The sequence below is a fragment of the Thrips palmi genome, unplaced genomic scaffold (assembly GCF_012932325.1).
Source record: "Thrips palmi isolate BJ-2018 unplaced genomic scaffold, TpBJ-2018v1 HiC_scaffold_6, whole genome shotgun sequence".
Classification (NCBI taxonomy): domain Eukaryota; kingdom Metazoa; phylum Arthropoda; class Insecta; order Thysanoptera; family Thripidae; genus Thrips; species Thrips palmi.
The window spans coordinates 5,499,185-5,519,444 of NW_023144633.1; the positions used below are offsets into that span (position 1 = coordinate 5,499,185).

The window sequence follows — 20,260 nt, forward strand, 5'->3', positions numbered from 1 at the left end:
GGCGGCCTAGAAAAAAAAATTAGCACATCGACCCCTGAAGCGGCTGGCGGCTGAGAGCTGCTCGCGGCCCGGCGGCGGGAATTCAATATGCAAATAGAGATAAGAGTCGTCTAGCGCTGCCTCGCTCCGCCCTCCCTTCGGTCCTCGCGCCTCAGGCTCGCTCAATGGCGCATACGTTGTGGCCCTGATAGCACTGCTTAGAACAACAAGGATCAGGCGGTTATCGCGACGCGCACCGCAACGCCCGCCCGCCAGCCCGCCGGCCCGTAGAGCCCAAACCAGCGGCGCGCACAAAAATCAGCCACTTAAAAAAAAAAAACTGAAAATATCAGGGGGTAAATTGGGGGGCAATGAAAAGAAGTGAGCTGGATGGCGGGTTTTGAACGCACTGCTGTACGGGAGGGGCGTCCCTGTCCTCCGGTACACGAACGAAACTGAGATAGGGGTAGGGTCGATTCCCCCTCCCCCTCCCCCGTGAAGCGGGCCGAGACACAACAAGCGTGAGACAAATCGGCACGCCGTCACGCAGGAGCCAACCCTTGCACAGTGCGCCGCCGGCCGCCAAAACTATAGACGCGTTTTGAGCTCCAGAGTCGCTAAATGGGACTCGGACCGAACGCGTGACCATACCAACGGATTCCTCGTTCGGAGAGCAATCCATTGGTGGGCCCACACGCTCGTTTCGAGTCCCATTTAGCGACTCTGGAGCTCAAAACGCGTCGGGAGAGCCGCTCTCCAGTCCAATATTGCAATTGTGCTCCGTCAAACTCCGTCTGTATCTGGTTACGACACACTGGCCGGTTTTTCATGCGTTTTCGAATGTGTTTGTGCCGCACCGGGCCAAAGGCCATGGCTCCCGTTCCCGTTCAGCCACTCCGCTATCTGCGCCGCTGGCCGCTTCAATTTGGCGGCGTGGCTGATGGCCCTACCTGCAGTGTATCACGCGCTTCGTGCCGCGGGGACAGGCCGGCCGGCGAGCTGGAGCGCTGGAACGCTGCGCGCCAGCAAACAGATTCCGAGAGTCGTTTTCGTCGCTCTGTCTCTCTCGCACCTTCACGGGGCGCCCCATGAGTGCGAGAGAGACAGAGCGACGGAAGCGACTCCCGGAACCAGTCCTGCAGGGACAAACGAAAAACACATGAACCGCTCCGCGTTTTATGGGGCCTTATTTTTGTTTCCACTCTGCGAAATTTTCGGCCGGTTCATTACATTGACGGAGGGCATGGGGCAGGACACTGGCAGGACAGGCGCTTTTATGGTGTCGGGCCTCGAACATAAACGCGGCTCGTTGGAGATGCAGCGCGGGCCAAGCCGCGGAGGGCACCTTGGCCTGCTGCATGCCGCTGCATCGGCGCGCCGTCCTCGTCCACGTTTATTTCTTTTGCCCAATTTAATGCCTTGCTGCGCGTTGCTGCGCGTTGCTGCGCGCTTGGAAATAAAAATCCAGGAATCGCAGCTGCAGTCGATGCACGGCATGGCAGCCTCCCCCTCCAGATCCCCCTTATCTGCGACTCCCCTTCCTCGTCCTCCCGGCGGGCCGGCGGGCCAGGCCCTCCGCGTTCCCATGCTGCCGTGCGTTTTCCCAGTGCTACCCTACTTTTACGGCCAACGTTTTTCTGCTTGTGCCCCCGAAGCAGCCACAGCAGCCACAGCAGCAGCAGCGGGGTCACTCGCGGTTCATCAGCGCGGCCGCCGCCGTCGTCGCTCGCGCAGCATCGCCGCGTTGAATTTTCGCAACGACTTTGAATAATGCCGATGCGATGAATAATGCACGAGCTGCACCGCCACTGATTCCTCGCTCCTCGGCGGATCAATAATGGCACAGCGCGCCGGCGTATCGCTCCGTCTTGGCGGGCTGCTCCTTCGAGATATCGAGTTCCTCTTCCCTCCAGCTCGAGGCGCTTTTGCTCGTTTCGCAGCGTGTCGCCGTCCTCGGAGGCTTCCTGCAAACACTTCATGATGGGTGCCGTGCTGCCGGAGTGGCCGCACTGTGGGCCAGAAGAGCGCCGCAGGCGGCCAAAATTCTAGGCGCGTTTCGAGCTCCAGAGTCGCTAAATGGGACTCGAACCGAACGTGTGACCCCACCAATGGATTGCTCTCCGCACGAGGAACCCATTGGTGGGGTCACACGTTCTGTTCGAGTACCACACTCTTAAAACCTTACGAAGTATTTTGAGCATACATATAACAAACTAAAAGACTTTGTTATACGAAGAAATAGTTCGTAAATTACGAAGTATTTTCTTTGTAAGCTTACGTATGCTCAAAATACTTTGTTATACAAACTAATTTTCTTTGTAAGGCCGAAAATAGTTTGTAAGGTTTTCTCAGTGCACTTAGCGACTCTGGAGGTCAAAACGCGTCTAGAATTTTGGCCTCCTCCACCAGTCTTCTGGCCCACTGTGGGCCGGAGTCTTGACGGGTTCAGCCCGCTGCGGTGGCATTACACCTCTATTGTGGCAACACTGCCGCTGCACCGGGGACCGGGGGGGGGGGGGACGACGGGCACCCGGAGACCCTCCGGAGGCAGGCCTGCAGGTTGGAGGCTCAAGGGTTCGGGCGTCGGGCAGGTCAGGGGCGGGCGGCTGCGGCGGCGGGGGCAACAGCTGTCTGGGCCTCACATTGTCAGTCGGACCCTGCCCGCCATACCGTTGACCCGAACACAACGAACCCCGGCTAGACAACTACCAGACGGAGGGGCGGGGCGGGGAGGGGAGGGGACGTGGGGAAAAAATGGGAGGGGGAACGCACTGCTAATGGGAGGGGGAGCGTCGGCCTAAGGGCAGGGCAGGCAGGGCAGCCCTCGGTTGCGTAGGGCTGGCTGCGCCGCGTCGCTCCAGCATCGGTTTGGGGTGAACGACCCCGACCAGCCTACCCTAGGGTGCGACGGGTAGGGACGCGACGCGCTAGGCGACATCTGGAGGGAGGGGTGGAGGGAGGGCTGGATATTGGGGAGGGTGAGGAGTACGAGGGTTCGGCCAGACGGTTTAATGGTTTTCGCGCACAAAAGCCGAAGCCGCGCTCGCGAGACACAAGTGCGAGTGTCGGCATCCAGCGGCAACAGACTGACGCTGGCCGTTGATTTTTCGACTCGTTCCGCCAAAAGCGAGGCTAAAAGTTCGTGGGAGCTCTCGTTGGACGCCCACGGCCGCCCACGGTGGCCGCTGTGTGCGCAGTGCCGTAGTTGGAGGTTCAACCGTATTCCCAAGAGAAACTAAAAGACGAGAAATTTTGACAAATGTTGATTTGACCCAACGCTCTCGGCGGGCTGTTTGCCAGAAGAGATCACAACTCGCGACAGTGGGTAGACATATTTTCAACGCACTCATCAGTTTTGTGTAGAGATGGTGGACTCGTTTTGAACGTGCTTTTCCGACACTGCCTGGACCGTCTAGAGCAGTCTTCCCGCCAAGCGTCTGAATTCCTCCACCCCTGGCGGTCCCCGCGTGGAAGCCGAAATGGATGAGGGAGGCTCCCCTCCCCTCCCCCTCCCCTCCCCCTCGCTCCTCCGCCGCGATGCTTATCTCTTCGACGAGCGCAACATTTTGACATCTGCGTGGACGTCGAGCGCGTCGAGCGCGGTGCCGACTGGCAGGTGTTGCTAACGGTACCGGTACCGACGCCACATAACTTTATGCGCCGTATCATTACCGTAAAGAATAAAACAATTGTTAGAAAAAAAATGATAAAAATTCAGATTGTTTTTAATTTACCCCTAACTTACTTCTTCTGCGGTCGCTGTTTTTGTTTTCCCTACCCCACAGCGAAAACGCCTGGCGAAGGCCAGGACAAAGTTGGGACTTTGCTGATGACAAGATTGGACAAGGGTGCGCTGGAAACACCGGAAATCCTCGACGGCGGGGCGTCGACGGGGACCTGCCGAACACTAGGCCCGCCACGGCCCCACGCACGGGCCGGCTCGGCCCGGCCCGGCCGGTGGTGATAAGACTCAATTTGGAGCCACCTGCTTCCTAGAGTGACTGAGCTGCACCTGTTGTGGTGTCTCGGGCGGGGCGGGGCGGGGCGGGGCGGGGCGGGGCGGGCCGCTTGTTACCTGGCCGCGCGCTGCGCAGGCTGCGCACCCCTCGGGGCAGGTCGTGTTCCGGCCAAGCGGCGATTCCGCGGACTCTAAAAATGGCCGACCTTTTGGAGCGGCCCGTTTTAGACTCGCCCGGGCAGGCTCCCGCGCTTCCGCCAGCTTCCGATCCGGGCTCCACCGGTGCCCCATGGCGCCCCATGGAGCCCACGCGCGCGACAATGACAGTGTCGCCGACGAGCGGTGCACAGTGGGCCAGAGGACGCGTTTTGAGTTCCAGAGTCGCTAAACAGGACTCGAACCGAGCATGTGACCCCACCAATGGATTCCTCGTTCTGAGAGCAATCCATTGGTGGGGTCACACGTTCGATTCGAGTCTCATTTAGCGACTCTGGAGCGGCAGTCAGTACAGTGCTGCAGCTGCAGCGCCGTCCGTGCGCGGCGGGGACAGACAGCCCCTCCCCCTCCCCGCGGGCCTGGTGCGCCGCCGGCGGGCAGGCAGCACGCTCCACTGCCGCGCAGAGCCGATTGCAGATCTCCACGGCGGTGCGGTGGCGGTGCAGAAACGCGCTGGCGGTTGCCCGTGGGCTAGCCGCGTCCGCGCACGGTTAGCCACGGCCCTCTACGTTCATGGCGCTAAAGCCCCCCAAAAATCAAAATCTATTCTTCTTTTTGCAGAGGGAAGGCGCGGTCGAAGCCACCCGAAGGTGGCAAAAGTAAGTTTCGTGGAATTTTTCGAGTGTCGCGGCGCTCTGCCTCGCGCTGGACGTGGACGTGTCCTGCCGCCGGAGGCCTCGTCCTGCCGGTTGCAAGATACCGAGAACGCTGTTGTCGGGGTCAGTTCTTGCACAGTCAGTCAACCTTGTAATCTACGCTCAGCCCGGGCCAACCGGGCCAACCCGACCGCCTCGGCCTAGGCCGGGCTCGACCGCGCCGCCCGGCCGCCACCACGCCGCCACGCCGGGCATGCATGGTGGTGCCACGACCACGGTGCCACGACCATGGTCGGCCCGGCCCGTTTATTGGGCTGTTGGTGGGATGGAGCACTCACACACGCTCAGGCCATATCAGACCTTATCTATCGCCGTCTCGCTCGCTCGCGCTCAGGCCGTGCGTCTGTCTCGCTCGGCAACCATTTTGGTTCCGAGTTCGTGGTGGCCCCGGCTGGGCCCGGCTCGGCTAGGGACCCTCGGGCCGCGGGGCTGGTAGAGACGTAGCAGGCGTAGAGGTGAGGGAGGCACGGCGCGTGGTTTCGTCTCCATTCCTCTCCACGTGCGGGCACCGTGTGGGCACAGTAGGGCTTGGCAGCCTGGTGGCAGGGTCATCGGCCAGCCCTTGGCCAGCCCTTGGCCAGCCCTTGGCCAGCCCTTGGCCAGCCCTACGCCGCCGGGCCGGCACCACTTCCTGCAGGGCATGCCCTAATGCTCCATGTCCTACGCTAGTTACACAACCGCGCCGTTATCGTGGCTTTTCGAGGGAAGAACATCGGAAAATCCCAGAACCGCAGTGCCGCCATCTTCCTGCCAGAAAAAGTTTGACAAAAGTTAGAGAGGTCTTGACGAAGTGACCTCGCCGACCAGAAGACGCGGTGTAAAAAGCGATTCGCTGGCTCGTAAAGTTGCCAAAAGGCGGCGGTGTCGTTGTCCTAGGCGAGTTTCGGCCGGCCAGCGCGGGTAGCTAGGCTGGGCTATTCGCGGTGCCACGAGCAAAAAAAACACTTTAAAAACGCGTTGCTCAATTGAGGGGCTCGAGAAGGGTTCAGTACGCCCAGGAGGTCGTTGACTTCCTGCCGCACGTCAACTGCTAGGCAGTGCTAGGCAGTGTAGGCAGCGGACCTCGAAATAAACCAACCGGCCCGTCTCGAATCCGTCACCCAGTGGCGGCGACGACGCGGCGCGCACCCCTCATGTTGTTTTCGACACTTTCATAAGACCGAATTAATATTCCCTTATTTTTTTGTGATCCGCGCTCCGGTTTCCCTCCCCCCTCTTTCTCTCTTTTTTTTCGTTATCACCTCTGCGAGTAATCACATCAACACCCCGCCTAAAGATACCGCCGCGGTGGTGCAAGCGGTAGGGGCGGAGCGGAGCGCAGGCAGCTGGCTGGCTGTGCAGTGCTGTGCAGTGCTGTGCAGTGCTGCGCACTCGGCAGCACTCGGCACGGAAACCCAAACATGGGGTGACTCTTTCTCCCGCGCGTCGCACCGGGCCAAGCCAAGCCAAGCAGGGCCCTCTGCCCTCCAAGCGTCGCGGCGCCCCGCCTCGCCGTCGTCTCCGACGTCTCTCCGCCGTCTCTCCGCCGGCCGCTCCGCTCCGCCGAGCAACACGTTTCCACGTCGGTGACCCTCGGAAACACCAAACACAAACAAAAACGCCACAATAAAATACCGATGTGTTTTATTGTGTGGTGCGGCCGCGCGAGTTTCCTGAATTCAGTCGTTAAAAAGTGTCACTGGCGGGATCTTTGGCAATTGGCGCGGTGCGAAAGGCGCAGATAGGCAGCACGAAAGCCGGGCGAGTCGTAGGACCGTTGCTAGAAGGCGGTGAAACAAGCTGCCTTCGGACTCGACCGGCAGCGGTAGACCGTCCACCGCCTGCTTCGAGTCATTCATTTCGGATTCGAGAGACGCGGGCAAATTCAAGTCCGCGATGATGGTTGTCGTTGGCCGCGGCTTCGTGTCACTTCCGGTCTTCCGGTGCAGGCGCGGCAAGTTTGAATCGACGAGCCATGGGCGGGGCGCGGTGCACACATTCCAGCCTACCTCAACAGCCTCCACGCCCCGCCCCGCCCCGCCCCGCCCCGCCCCGCCTCGCCCGCCCCGCCCCGCCCCGCCCCGCCCCGCCCCGCCCCGCCCGCCCGGCCCCGGGCGCGGCTGGGCCCCTCCAGTGGGCCTCTTTTCGATGTGTGGTCGGCGCGGGGGCCGCGGAGGCCGGGCAGGCCGGGCAGGCCGGTCGGGTCAGGTACCGCCGTCTGACCGGAAAAGGGTCCGCGGCCGCCAGAGCGGCGATTTCCCGGGCGAATTTTCCCGAGTTTCTCTGCTAAATCGAAGGCCCTGCGCGCCCGAGGACCTGCCGCCGCCTGATTTCGAAGGATTGTGTTACTTCGTCGCTCTCTCTCGCACCCTTACGTGACGCCCCGTGAGAGTGAGAGAGACGGGCAGACGAAAACGGTCCTCAGAAATCGCTAAATCGCACCTGCTTCGGGACCGTTCGCAAACCACGTTCCCGAAGCTGGCCCCGCGGCCCCTTCTCAAACACGTAGTACACGATAAAGGTGAACACCAAGCAAACCGAAAGCAAAACGCGCGCACAATGGTCAGTGCTTCAGCCCGACAGATAGCGCTGCGATCATTCTGCTTCCCAGCAGATCCCCTGACGATCGAACAGGTCGCGTCGTCGCCCTGTCTCCGTGGCACACTGTGGCATGGTGCGCAGGGGCGCAAGAAAGACCGGGCGGCGGAAAATGAGAACCAACACTGTTCTTCTCCGTGTTTCTGAACGGTCCCCGTCGGTTGACAACTCAGCTCACGCCCTCCAGCACTGACCTGTCTTTTCGGAACAATTGCCGGAGCGGAAAGTTTGTCTTTTTTTGTGCGCAGTAGTGTATTCTGCTTTGCGTGCGCGGCAGTGTTTGTGCCAAGTGCTGACGGCGGCGGCGGCTAGGCGGGCTAGGCGGGGCGGCCGCGGCCGCCACGGAACCGCTCGCGGGGCCTAAGCGGCGCGGCGGGGCGCGGCGGGGCGGGGACAGGTTGGTTGGCCCGGATCGGGGCCGTGGGCCTCGACTGCTTCGACTGCCACGTTGACCCAGGTCCAAAACGGCGAGGCACACAGCGCGGTACCGCACTGCCATGCCGCTTGCACCAACGAGCCTCTGCAGAGGCGCTTTGCGCCGGGCGGCGAGTGCGGCGCCAGGTGGCAAGGTGTTGGACCCAGCAGACGACGCGCCGGTCCGCCGAACCGCCGCTCCAGTTTCCAGCAACAATCCAACGAGTGCGACGGCCCCGGAATACAACGCGACACACGCGACTCACAGTGGAAGAGTTTTGAAACAAACTGCTGCGCTGCCCCAAACACCCAAAGACTGCGAAACGCGAGCGCGGCCGGCGCAAGGGCCGGCGGGGCCGTTCCTAGAAAGAATGTCCAAGCTGGCAGGCCTGGCAGGCGTGGCACGCCACTGGCAGGCCTAGCCCAACTGGAAGAGCGTTAGCGCGGCCGCGAGGCCCGAGGCGTCGCGCCCAAATCAGCGCGGAGTAATCCAACCTCACCGAACGACGCCGTCACGCCGTTCATCTACAAGTCCAGCGGCGGCAGACTCATGCCGAGAGTCGGTCTCGTCGCTCTGTCTCTCTCGCACTCACCGGACATGCCGTAAGGGCGCGAGAGAGACAGAGCGACGAAAGGCTGCCGGCGAGGTTATCCCGAGTGCAGCGGCGTCTTGGGCGAGGGCATGGTGCGAGTGCATTAGGGACGAGCCCTCGGAAGGGGCGAGAGCACTCACTCACACACACGGGCCGCCTCCAGCCGACGCGGCCGACGCAGCAACGCACAGCCGGGCGCGGCTGGCGTGGCCGGGCGACTTGAGGGAGAGGGGTGGGGTAGGGTTGCGGCGTGCCGTGGTGCCGTGGTGCCGAGGCGCGACGAGGGGAGGACGGGGTCGTTGACTCTTTTCGGCAGGATGTTGGGTAGGGCGGCCGGGCTGGGCCGGGCCGGGCGGCCCTCGGTCCTGGGTCGGGTCAAGAACTGCATCGGGTGCAGCAGGCTGCAGCAGCGGCGCGTCGGCTGGCTTCGCCTGCTCCAGCGACGCCGCCGAGTCCGGAGTCCCAGCAGCCGCCTGATTGCGAGCGTCGCTCTGTCTCTCTCGTGCGGCGTCGCGCGGCGGTGCGCGAGGGACAGCTGCACCGTTGCCCGGCGTTTGCCCGGCGTCGCGGTGTCGGTGTCGCCCACTCGCTGGAAGACATGGCGGACGGGACGTGCGCGGCGGAAGTTTCCTGCGCGGACGCTGCAGTTTTCGCACGGCCAGCCGGTCGCCAGTATCGCCGTCTCTCTCGCACTCGTGGGGCGTATGGCCGTGGGGGTGCGAGAGAGACGGAATCAAACTGTGGTCGGCACGTCGTCGGCACCGAGACGCGAACAGGAGCACCGTCGTCGACCCGGCGAGGCGCGCCGAGGACTCTGAACGCGGTGAGCTTCCTAGATGAATAGTGTCGCTAATGGCCAAGAATTAGGACCTGCAAAAAATGAGGCCCTCCAACGAGGAGTGATTAAACCGTCGGTGCTGGGAGTGCTTCCGTTTCGAAGTTGACTCCGTCACGTCGCCGTAGGGACTGTGACACGGACAGAAGCGGACACGTATGTGCCTGAGGAATAAATCATCAGTGGCCCCCTAAGTGGCGCCGGTTAAGAGCCAGTGCTTAAGCGAGGCGATCAATGTTCCCAGCACTCGATGAGGTTGAGGTGCGTCAGCGAGGGGCGCGAGGGCGTCAGGGAAGTCCGCGTGTCCGTTTGTCCGCGTGCCCGGCCAGGCGTAGTGAAGGGCAAGGGCGCGCTGCGCTCCGGGGCGCCGAACCGTGGCGCTGGGGCGCTGTCTCTCTCGCACCGCTGCGCAACGCCCCGTGAGTGCGACGGAGACAGAGCGACGCATCGGCTCTTCGGAATCCGCCGGCAAGCTGCTGCTCCTCGGCGTCGCCGCGTAGAGCGTCGCGTAGAGCGTCGCGGCGCCGCGGGTTGCGTGGCGCGCCGCTTAAAATAATGTGCACGCGCGATGCAGCGATAAGGACGACACAGTCGCTTTGCTCGCTTTGCTTTATTTGTCGTGGAAAATATTGTGATTCTGCGCTGGCTTGGGTTCCGTTCCGTTCCGCCCCGACCTGCCCGTCTCTCGCTGCGGGTGCGAAAGAGAGAGGGCCGCCGCGGCGCCGCCGTGCGCTGCGGGTGCGACAGAGCGAGCGGCACCATCCATGGGCCGGCCGGCCGGGGGGCGGGGTGCGGGGGTGGCGGGGGGCTTGCCGGGGCCGGGGCCGCTCCACGCGCTCTTCGAGGCCCCGCTACCCCCACCACCGGCACTCGGGCCGCTCCGCCCCGCGACCGGGGTCGCGGCGAAACCGCGCGCCTCAGCCTCCACGTGCCGCTGCCAGGCGCGGGGTCTGAGGAAGGCGGCGGCGAGGCAGTGGCGGGCGAGAGGGGAGGCCGCTTCGGCTCCCTCCGTCGGCCTTCGGGCGCCTTCGGCTGCTAGCTCGTGTAGGAGGTAAACACTACAGTTCGCTTTGGATCGCGCGCGGGGCGGACGGTTTGTCTCCCGACCTGAGTGCTCGAGTCCCCTCTGTGACCGAAAAGTGTGTGAACCCTTAGGAAAAAGTGACAGTTTGGTTCGGTATCCTGCCCCTGGACGTGCAGTGCGAGTGGTGGTGGATAGTCGACCCCGCCGCGCCGTGCCGAGCCGCACCGATCCCCTCGACGAGTGCCGAGGAGTGTGGCTCAGGTCAGGACGCACGCAGACGCACGGTACCAGTCCTACCCTAACCCTCGACGGCCTGGATGTCTTCCCTGAGGATCGTCGCCAATGAAATGGACCACTGAGAACCCAGACGGTGAGTTGCTTTGCTGCTTTCTGCGATCCCAGCGCGCGGTGCGAGGCGCGGAGCCACCCCCACGGCCGTGCGGGCGTGCGGCCTACCCCCGCGGGGGCGTGGGGCACGGCCTGGCCCCGGACAGGCCAGGGCACAGGGGCGGCTCGACGCCGAGGTGCGAGGCGCGCGAGGCCGCCGTTCAACCCTTGCACGCGTCCGTCAAGTTCTCGGCGTTCTTGGCGCTGCTTAACGTTCGTTACGGTAGGTCGTGCGGCGGCCGAGGCGCGGCCGTGTCCAAGCCCGCCGCCGACCCGGACTTGATCGCGTCCTCGCGGATCCGAGCCAGATCCAACCTGGCTGCGCGGCTGTGCATGAAAAACCGCGACCTCACTCAACCTTATCATATCTGGCGGCTGGTCGCGCCGGACGGAGGCGGACGGGACTAAGTCTCGGCTTTATCTCCACGCCCCTCGCTGCTTCGCTGCCTCGTTCCATGACCACGGCAGGGGCCTTGTTCAACTGCACCGCGGCGGACTTGGCGGGTTGAAATTGTTGGAGCCTGCCCCGGGTTTTTGGAGTGGCCGGGCGATGCGGCTCGGGGACCGGGGGCCGGTACGGGAGGCCGCAGCCTGGTAGGGGACCAGCTCCGGTGCCCCCTCCCTCCACGCCGCTCCTCCGCCTAAAGCCCTCGGTGGGTATGGCCCAGCCGAGCTTGGCCGTGCCCCTGGTTGCCCTGGCCGCGGCCGCCGCGACGCCGGGCCGGGACCACGCCGGGACGGGCCCGCTCCTTTGGGGACGGCCCCCAGCCACAGGCAGGGCAGGACGGCCTGGGCCAGGCCGCGGCCAGCCCGCCAGCACCGCCAGCACCGCCCAGGCTCATGGCAGGGTTAACGACACCGGCCTCTGCACCGGCTGCTACTTTTTGGGGGCCCGGCCCTCCGCTCCCCCCGCCCCCACCTCCACCCGCTCCCAAGGAAAATCGGTCCGGGCTGTTGCAAATGAATGGAAATGTCGCGAGTAGGTCCGAAGGGCTGCGACGCCGCTGCCTGGCCGAGCCTTGCCGAGCCGAGACGCCGTGTGCGAAGGCCCGAAGGCCCGAAGGGCGCCGCGCCCTTGGGAGCCCCCGAAGCCTCAAGGGCTGCAATTGAGCTGAAATTGATCACCAAGGGTACCTCGGACACTGCACCCCCACCCCCGCCCCTTGGTCGATAGTTGCAATATGCGAGAAATCGGCAACATTTTTGGCGAGCAGGGTAGGGCCTGGCGGGGCGGGGCGGGGCCGCGGGGTAGGGCAGAGCGAGAGAAGGGCGAACGCAGAGGGCAATGGCGTTTTCGGCGGCCGCAGTGGCCCGGCAGGCCCGGCCCGGCCGGACGAGCGAGAGAGACGGGCAACGCGTTCCCGCGCCCCTGACGCCAGGAGCGAGAGAGACGCGGCGAGCGACGGGCGGAGAGGGGACGGGCGCGGGCTGAGGCGCGGGGCGGCGAGAGGGGGCGCGCGGGGCGGTGAGCGGGGCGAGCGGGGTCGCCGGTGATGTCATTTCGGCGTCCCCACTATACTCCTCCTTGATGGAGGTCGGTGATCGGCTCGCTGCTCCACGTGGCGGCAAAGCGCGGTGGTTTCTCCCGCGCCGCGGCCTCGGCGGAGGGGGAAACCGCGCGCCTCAGCCGCTCCACGCGCCGAAGTCTCTCTCTCCGTCGCACCGCTCGCTCCGTCTCTGTCTAGTGTCGCTGCCACCGCTGCCGCTCGGCACTGCCTGTGCCCGTGGAGCCCGTGGCAGCCTGGCTTGCCCGCCTTATCCGCGCCTCGCGTCTCTTCTAGCGTCGCGTCGCGTCAGCGTCGCCAAGGGTGGAAACGTGGAGCCGGGGGTAGCGCCTCGCAAGCCTCGCAAGTCGCCCACTTTTTCCAAAGCCGCGACAAGGGTGCGGGTGGATCAAGATCTCGCGCTCGGCCGCGGCGGATCGCTTCTGTTCGCAACCGGGTGCTTGGGGACGACGGCAAAAAGGACAAAAAGGCGACCGCAGTGACCTTTGGCAAGCCGGCCGGCCATTGGCCAGAAGGCGGTCGGTTGAGGTACCGGGCTCGGCCGGGCCGGGTGTCTAGCAGTGTCTAGGTCTAGAGAGGAGGCGACACGACCGCCGCCACGCAGTACAGGCCCGGCAGGCCCTGCCGCAGGCCGGCTCCACGTGCCGCCCTGGAAGGTCCGCGGGGGGCGTGGCGCGGCGGGGGAGGGGAGGGGAGCCGGCGCGGCTGCACCGTCGGAGGGGAAGGCAGAGAGAGCGGCTGCGCGGCTGCATAGGCTTGAACAGAACAGTCGAACGTCGTCGCGCCCTGGTCTACGCGCGCTACGAGGCACGGATCGGCGCGGCCAGGCCGGGCCAGCGCGACGCGGTCGCCACTCCGCTCCCCTCTCGCCACGGTTCCTCGCGCATGCGTCCCTCCCCCTCCCCTCCGGTCCTGGAGATGAGACTACCCCCACCACCGCCGCCACCCCTCCCGTTTATTTACGTGCCCGAAAAAATGCAGCAGCAGCAGCAGGACACGTGCTAGGCCGGCTAGGCGTCCGCGGCGAGAGGGGAGGTAGGGGAGGGCGAGGTAAATACCACAACAATAGTTGGCCGCGCTCAGTTGAATGAGGACCTTCGCGGCGTGAGGACGCGGTGCCGCATCGCCATGGGCTCGCGTAGTGCAGTGGAGTGCAGTGCATAGTGCAACGAGTGCAACAGCCGTTTTTGGATTACCCTCGCCATGGCGGAGATCTGGCAGCGCACGCAGAAGGAGTGGATTAAGACGCTGTGGAAGGCGTACAAGCCCCCCGGGGGCGGTGCAGGAGGACCCCCTGCGCCCGGCGGACCCGGTGGACCCAACGGTGAGGGCGTACACGGGGTGGCCGGTGCGGCCTGGGCGCGCTTCCGCGCGGCCGCGACTTCCCCGACGCCGTGGCCGTGGCCCCGGCCGGCCGGCCCACAGTGGGCCAGAAGACCGACGGAGGCGGCCAAAATCCTAGACTCGTTTTGAGCTCCAGAGTCGCTAAACAGGACTCGAACCGAACGTGTGACCCCACCAATGGATTCCTCGCTCGGAGAGCAATGCATTGGTGGCGTCACACGTTCGGTTCGAGTCCCATTTAGCGACTCTGGAGCTCGAAACGCGTCTAGAGTTTTGGCCGCCTCCACCGGCCTTCTGGCCCACTGTGCGGCCGGCGCTGTGACTTCCCTGCCGCCCGCTCGGCTCGCTCTCGCACCGCCGGCCGGCCGGCGTCGGCGTCCTCGGGGACCGCGAGCAGACGACGCGCACGGCGACGCGACCCGCGAGGCGGCCGATGTAGACCCAGTCTCACCAGTGCAAATTGGGAACCGTGTTGTGGAGCAAATTTCTTGTGTCGTTCCTCGTGAACGGTTAGTCGTAACATCTTTATCACGTTACACGCAGTTTGAGATTCAAGTTTTAAACTAATTCGGTAGTTAGTTTAATTCGTTTTTAATTGCGTTAGTGTAGGCGCGCTTGCTGTAGGTCACCGGGATGAGCCCCGACTGGTGGTTAGTTCCGCCCCCCGAACGGTAGCTATGGTGACGCCGCCGCGGACACCGCGCCAGTGTTGGCGGCGTGGGGACGGGATGGGGGCGGGCCGGAACGCCGTCCCGGATATTCCTCAAAAGTGCGTCTCCATTTGGGAAATTCGGGAGCAGTGCGTTTCGGTGTGGCCCACGGACTTTTTAGAAAATTAAAAAGTGTTTTTTGCAGTGTGTTTTGTCCCGTGTGTCCATGCATGCTAAGGGTGGTCTCTCGTTCCTGTTGCAGAGGCCCTGTGGAGTCGCGTGTCTGACATGGTCGGCTACTTCAACTCTGACTTGGCCGGCAGCGCCCTAGCGGTGGGCCTCGACGGCCGGCCCCGTGACCTGGTGCCCGTCGGCGCCGACTGCACCCTCAGCCCCCTGCGGCCCACGTCTGCGGCCGCGGAGCCCGGCCCCGGCAGCTCCGAGGACCCGTCCGTGAGACGCGTCGTCTGCTCCCCCGACCTGCCCGTCTTCTCGCTGACGCCCACCGCCGCCGTCGCGACGCCGGCCCCCGCGGGCGGCACCAGCACCACCATGCCCGGCGTGTCGTCCACGGCGCCGCCGGCGCCCGAGCCGGCCGAGCTCGCCGCCGACTCGTCCACCTCGCCCCTGTCGTACGCCTGCAACATCTGCAGCAAGTCGTTCAACCAGAAGGCGGCCTTCCAGAACCACATGCGCACCCACGGCAAGGTGGGCGAGGACCCGTACCAGTGCAACATCTGCGGCAAGACGTTCGCCGTGCCGGCGCGCCTCACCCGCCACAACCGGACGCACACGGGCGAGAAGCCCTACCAGTGCGAGTACTGCAACAAGTCCTTCTCCGTCAAGGAGAACCTGAGCGTGCATCGGCGCATCCACACCAAGGAGCGGCCCTACAAGTGTGACATTTGCGAGCGCGCCTTCGAGCACAGCGGCAAGCTGCACCGGCACATGCGGATCCACACGGGCGAGCGGCCCCACAAGTGCAACATCTGCAGCAAGACCTTCATCCAGAGCGGCCAGCTCGTGATCCACATGCGCACGCACACGGGCGAGAAGCCGTACGTGTGCAAGATCTGCGGCAAGGGCTTCACGTGCAGCAAGCAGCTCAAGGTGCACAACCGCACGCACACGGGCGAGAAGCCCTACTCGTGCGACATCTGCGGCAAGTCCTTCGGGTACAACCACGTCCTCAAGCTGCACCAGGTGGCCCACTACGGCGAGAAGGTGTACAAGTGCACCATCTGCAACCACACCTTCACGTCCAAGAAGACGATGGAGATGCACATCAAGTCGCACGCCGAGCCGACGCCCCCCGCGCTCAACGGGGACGTGTCCGAGTCGGCGTCGTCGTCCAGCGACAAGGAGAACAAGGCCGACAGCGACGTGGAGCTGGCGCTGCGGCAGGGCGTGCAGGCGTCGCCGTCGCCCAGCCACAGCCCGAGCCTCAGCCCGGGCAGCAACTACGTCATCCACCTGCAGCCGCCGCAGCAGCACCAGCAACACCAGCAGTCCGAGTACGACTACCAGCGGCCGCAGCCCGAGCAGGTGGAGCGCGACCTGTCCTACTACCTGTACCCCAAGCCGCCGTCCGCCTACCAGCACCTGCACAGCGGCCACCACCACGGCGTCAACCCCGCCCTGCTGGCCGCCGCCGCCGCGGCCGCCGAGCGCGACGCCCGCGACGCGTCGCCCACGCCGTCGTCCTCATCACTCACCCTGGAGATCGACGAGGGCCTGAGCCCTGAGTCGTCCGAGCCGTCGTCGCGCGAGCTGCCCGTCACGGAGCCCGACGTGTACATCGTGCCGGAGGCCCTGTCGCGGTACACGACCGTCGTGGCGCCGCCGGCCTACCTGGAGGAGCCCACCGAGATGATGCGGCTGCCGCTGAGCCCCGCCAGCCCCGCCAGCCCGGCCTCCTCGCCCAGCCGGAGCCCCGCGTCGTCGCCGGACCCCATGGACCTGGCCGTCACGCGCAACGAGATGAACCTGCCCGCCAAGAAGCGCGCCCGCATGATCCAGAAGTCCATGGAGTCGGAGGTCGTGCCTCCGCAGCAACAGCAGCAGCAACGGTACTCGTCCGTCATCCAGTTCGCCCGGGCCGGCAAGTAACTCGGACTGCGGTGCACCGCGGTGCTCGCATTTTGTTTTTCATTTCAGTTACCAAATAGTCCGTCGCGGGCGGCGCCGGGCTGTGCGCCCCAGGACGACTTGGCGCCGCCCAGCGCGGTGTCTCTTGCAATCAAAGAGCGTTAGTGGTTATCGTTACAGTTTCTTATTGTGATTTGTTACATTGTATTTGTAAGTGTACAAAACTTAGAATGATATAGCTTGGGCTAATGAACTGAAGAAAATTATATTGTGCCCAAGAAATATATATTATGAAAATGTAAATTGAATTATAAATATATGCAGTCGAAGTGTTGCCATGTGTTCTATAGTAGTTATGTACTTATTATGTAAATGATTTGACTCAATACCATTGCATGATTTAGACTGTTATTGTTTATCTGTTTATTTTTGTTGTGCCGCACTGACTGTTTACCATACTTTCTATGTTGTCTTTGATTATAATGTATAAATTGTATGTATTTCAACCTCTAGTTGATGAAAGCCAAATGAACTGGTATCTGTTGTTTATGTATGAGTCTTTTTGTTGTATCTCAGGAGATTTAAAGTCAAAACCTGCTCTTTATATTCCTATTCTTTGAATACAAAGCTTAAGCTTTTCAGATTAGAAGGTCATCACATGAGCTGTTGGTGCATAAATCCAGTTGAAGCATTGGCTATTTTTGTACTCTCCATTTAGCAAATTAACGTTAATTTTGAGAATGGAGGATGTGTAGCTGTTCCTTTCACCCATTCTACCTGAAAAATGTAATCTTTTCCTATCTATTATGTATTTCGTTCGGTATGAAGAGCTGCGGTTCATGTTACTAGCAACCAAATAATATAGTCTCATGACATAACGGTTGAATATTTTGTATCATGATATTTTATCATTCGAGAGTAGGAAATTTTAATGTGTCAAGTATTTTTGTTTGCTCATGGTTTGTCTTTGACGTGTGAATCATTTAAGTTGCCGCATCGGCGGTAAGGGCACCTCAGTACACAAAAAGTAAAGAATTGCAAACAATTCAATTTAAATTTCGAGACATAAAGTCACCTACCAGTGCGTATACATTGCGGCTTTCCACCAACGGTCTAAACCCGCTGCAAGTTACCAAGTTGATCCAAATAAATATAAATATTAAGTTAAAAATTACAAATTTATCACCTCGAAAGTGAAAATTTTGAAAGCATTAGTTGTTTCTGTAAATAGATACTTGTTAAGCGCCTCCAAGACTTCAGTACGTCTCGTATACCGCTATATTTCAGAGTGCCACTCACTTCCTTTTTAGTCTCCTAGTTTTTAAAATTTCCCGCCTTTTCTTTTCGTCAAAATGAGCTGATTGACGCGCAAGTTGGGTGTGTCTCGGGTAGAGCCCTTTTGTTCCAAAGCTTTATTCTTTGTTGGATAATTTTGTTGGATACATTAACTAAATCGGCCTGGCCTGGGCAGCTTTCGCCGCCACAAGTCGCCCTTGTCCTCTCGTTGTAAAGTAGGTAGCTGAACGCAGTGCCCCGGGGCACCTGACCACACCATAGCGAGCTACCCCTCTCCGCCCGTTCGAAGCTAAATGTATTTAATTATGAACCCCAAAGACTGTTAGCGGGCACGCTCGGAGGAGGGTGGTCTTGAGAACTGCGTGGGAAGGCCTGTGGGTCTGCTGCGGCAGCTTGTCTTTTGTTCCGTGGTCGCCAAACTGTCCCCTAGCCATCTGATTTGTCAAGTATTTTCTACCTCATATGACATTAGTGTTTTAGATGTTAAAAGTATGTGTGATTTTTTTCGTGTCTCTTGATATTGTTTTCGTTTGGAAAGTAAATGCAGATGGTAGTCGGATGAGTAATTTGATCTGCGAGGAGAATGTACTGTAAGCAGGTATCGGTAAGAATTGAACTGAATTTGACAGACTGAGGGAGTTTGCAGAAGTCATTCGAAAGATTGTGATGCGTAGGGGCGTCGTGGTTTGGTTTTGAAATGGCATAAGAGCTTCAGTTTTCGCCCCTTGAACAGAACTCTACGTGTTTTCGGAGCTGTTTTACCTCGCCGTTTAGTTTTGTTCAAAGGTCGGGCTCTGTGAAAGTGACTTGTTGGGAAGTTCGGTCCAGGTCTCATGGGGCCTGTTGCCATTGTTACTGTTAAAGTGTGTATCTCAGTAGCTAAATAAAAGCATTCCTAATGAGTGAAAATGTGAAATCCTAAAATTTCTCTATTTCTTTCGGTGTCATTTAAGAGTGAGTGTGTGATGTAGATGTCCTATGTCTAGTTGTGAGAATGTGATGCTGCTTACTTGTATTTATACAAACATGTAAAATATATGTCCTCTGATTTTAAAGCTACCCCTGCCTTTTATTGACACGAAACCCGAAATCCTTAGAAAGAAAATGCCAAGCCGGCACATTTACACATTTACAGACTCTCTCGTCCTCCCGCCTGTTCAAGTCTCTAGCTACATCGCAGTTACAAGGGAACTCATTGCGCCGCTGATGGTCACTTCCGCTTTCACAAACCAAGGGAAGTCGAAATAATTGGCCGACACGAAATAAAAGTGCGAGGCCAGGCCGAGGGGCGGGGGGAGGACGGGTCGGGACAGCAGCAGGGGAGTCCGCCCGGCCCGGCCGCAGCGCTGCGCGCCGAGCGCCCGGAGAACGGGGGTAGGCTGTACCGCCAGCCACGGCGGGGTGGCGGGGCGGCCTGCCTCCACGGCGCGCGGCTCCACGTCGCTCCGCGCCACTCGGGGGCAGGGGGGGGGGCACATTGGCGTGGAGCAAACGCACGCCCTGACGCTTTTTAAACATCGCGGGTGACGGACGCTGGAATTAAATGTCGCGCACTGGCGTGGCGTGGCGGGGTGCGTGCGCCGCGTCCCTCGAGCAGGGCAACAAGGTCACGCGACGCTCCGAGTGACGGAATGACACGCGCGTGTGCGGGCCGAGCACGCCTTGCAGCACGCATCCGCCGTCATCGGAATTCCTACGGTGTGGCAGGCAGTATATGGGATTGGCTGGAAAAAATGGGAATAAAACGAAAGTAGCACACGCTGCCGTTGATTGCAGTCGGCGGCCAGGCAAGGGTTGCAGTGAAGTGCAGCCCTGCCCGCCCGCCCTGTTTACTGGCCGGGGACTTCGGCGCCGTCGGATGCAGCCTGCAAAACCAGCAGGTCGACCTTGGCAGTGAACTGCAAACAAGTAGCCCCCCCCCCTCCCGCCTGCTTTTTGGACGCGTTCCTTGCAGCTCGCACACTGCGGGCGGGCCCTGATCTCGCCCAACACTGTTGCCAACTGCCGAAACGCGAAACTCTGGGCAGGAAGGACGAGGAGAGCGCGGGGCGGTGCGGCGCGGGACCAAGAAAACGGGGCAGCGTCGGGGCTGGCTTAGGCTGGCCGGGTAGGAGGAGGTAGGAGAGTCGGCCGGGCGGACGCCGGGCCGGCCAGGAGGCCTCAGAACTCAGGTTGCCGCTCTGCCGAAAACAGTAACCTTCAACGGACACGCGAAACAGGGCGCGAGGAGGGGGGCTGCTGCGGCGGTAGCGGCGGTAGCGACGTTAGCGAAGGCGTAGGTAGCCCGGCCCGCCCAGCCTTGGCTGTCTTGGCACTCGGTGGCGGCGGCGGCAACCGCGGCGAGCTGCAGACATTGGCCACGCCGGCGTCCCGTCGGGTAGGTTAGGCCGAGCCAAGTGACCAGTACACTAGGAGGATCGGGACCGTGGAAAAGAGGGGGGGGGGCGAATACAGTCATTTTGCTGAGGACAGTCGAGTGCAGCTCTCGCGGATTCATGAGAGGACCATGGACTTTCGGGAAGCTCGAGAAACTTTGTCCGAGCGACGCCGAACGTCACTGTCTCACTCGCACTCGTGGGGCGTTCCTTCTAGACGTGACAGAGACAGGATGAATCAGTGCTATCTAGCGTAGGCGCAGAGTTTCCTGTTTCTTGCTAGATTTTGGGGGTCTGGGCGTAGGGCCTGGGCGTAGGGCCTGGGCGTAGGGCCTGGGCGTAGGGCCTGGGCGTAGGGCCTGG

General features: G+C 61.7%; 1 protein-coding gene across 1 annotated transcript; it reads left to right on the forward strand.

Annotated features, from left to right (window-relative positions):
- The first annotated feature begins 10,261 nt into the window (after positions 1 to 10,261).
- On the forward strand, positions 10,262 to 18,581 carry LOC117651735 (Krueppel homolog 1-like). Its single transcript, XM_034396041.1, has 2 exons — positions 10,262 to 10,622; positions 14,401 to 18,581. The coding sequence occupies exons 1-2, from the start codon at positions 10,595 to 10,597 to the stop codon at positions 16,245 to 16,247; spliced, it is 1,875 nt and encodes a 624-aa protein (XP_034251932.1). The 5' UTR covers positions 10,262 to 10,594; the 3' UTR covers positions 16,248 to 18,581.
- Positions 18,582 to 20,260: the final 1,679 nt, after the last annotated feature.

Excerpts from the sequence above, each read along its gene's own strand:
- LOC117651735 (XM_034396041.1), top strand. The coding sequence starts at position 10,595 with ATGAAATGGACCACTGAGAACCCAGACG. Across the intron at positions 10,623-14,400 it reads GACCACTGAGAACCCAGACG|AGGCCCTGTGGAGTCGCGTG; the intron begins GTGAGTTGCTTT and ends TTCCTGTTGCAG.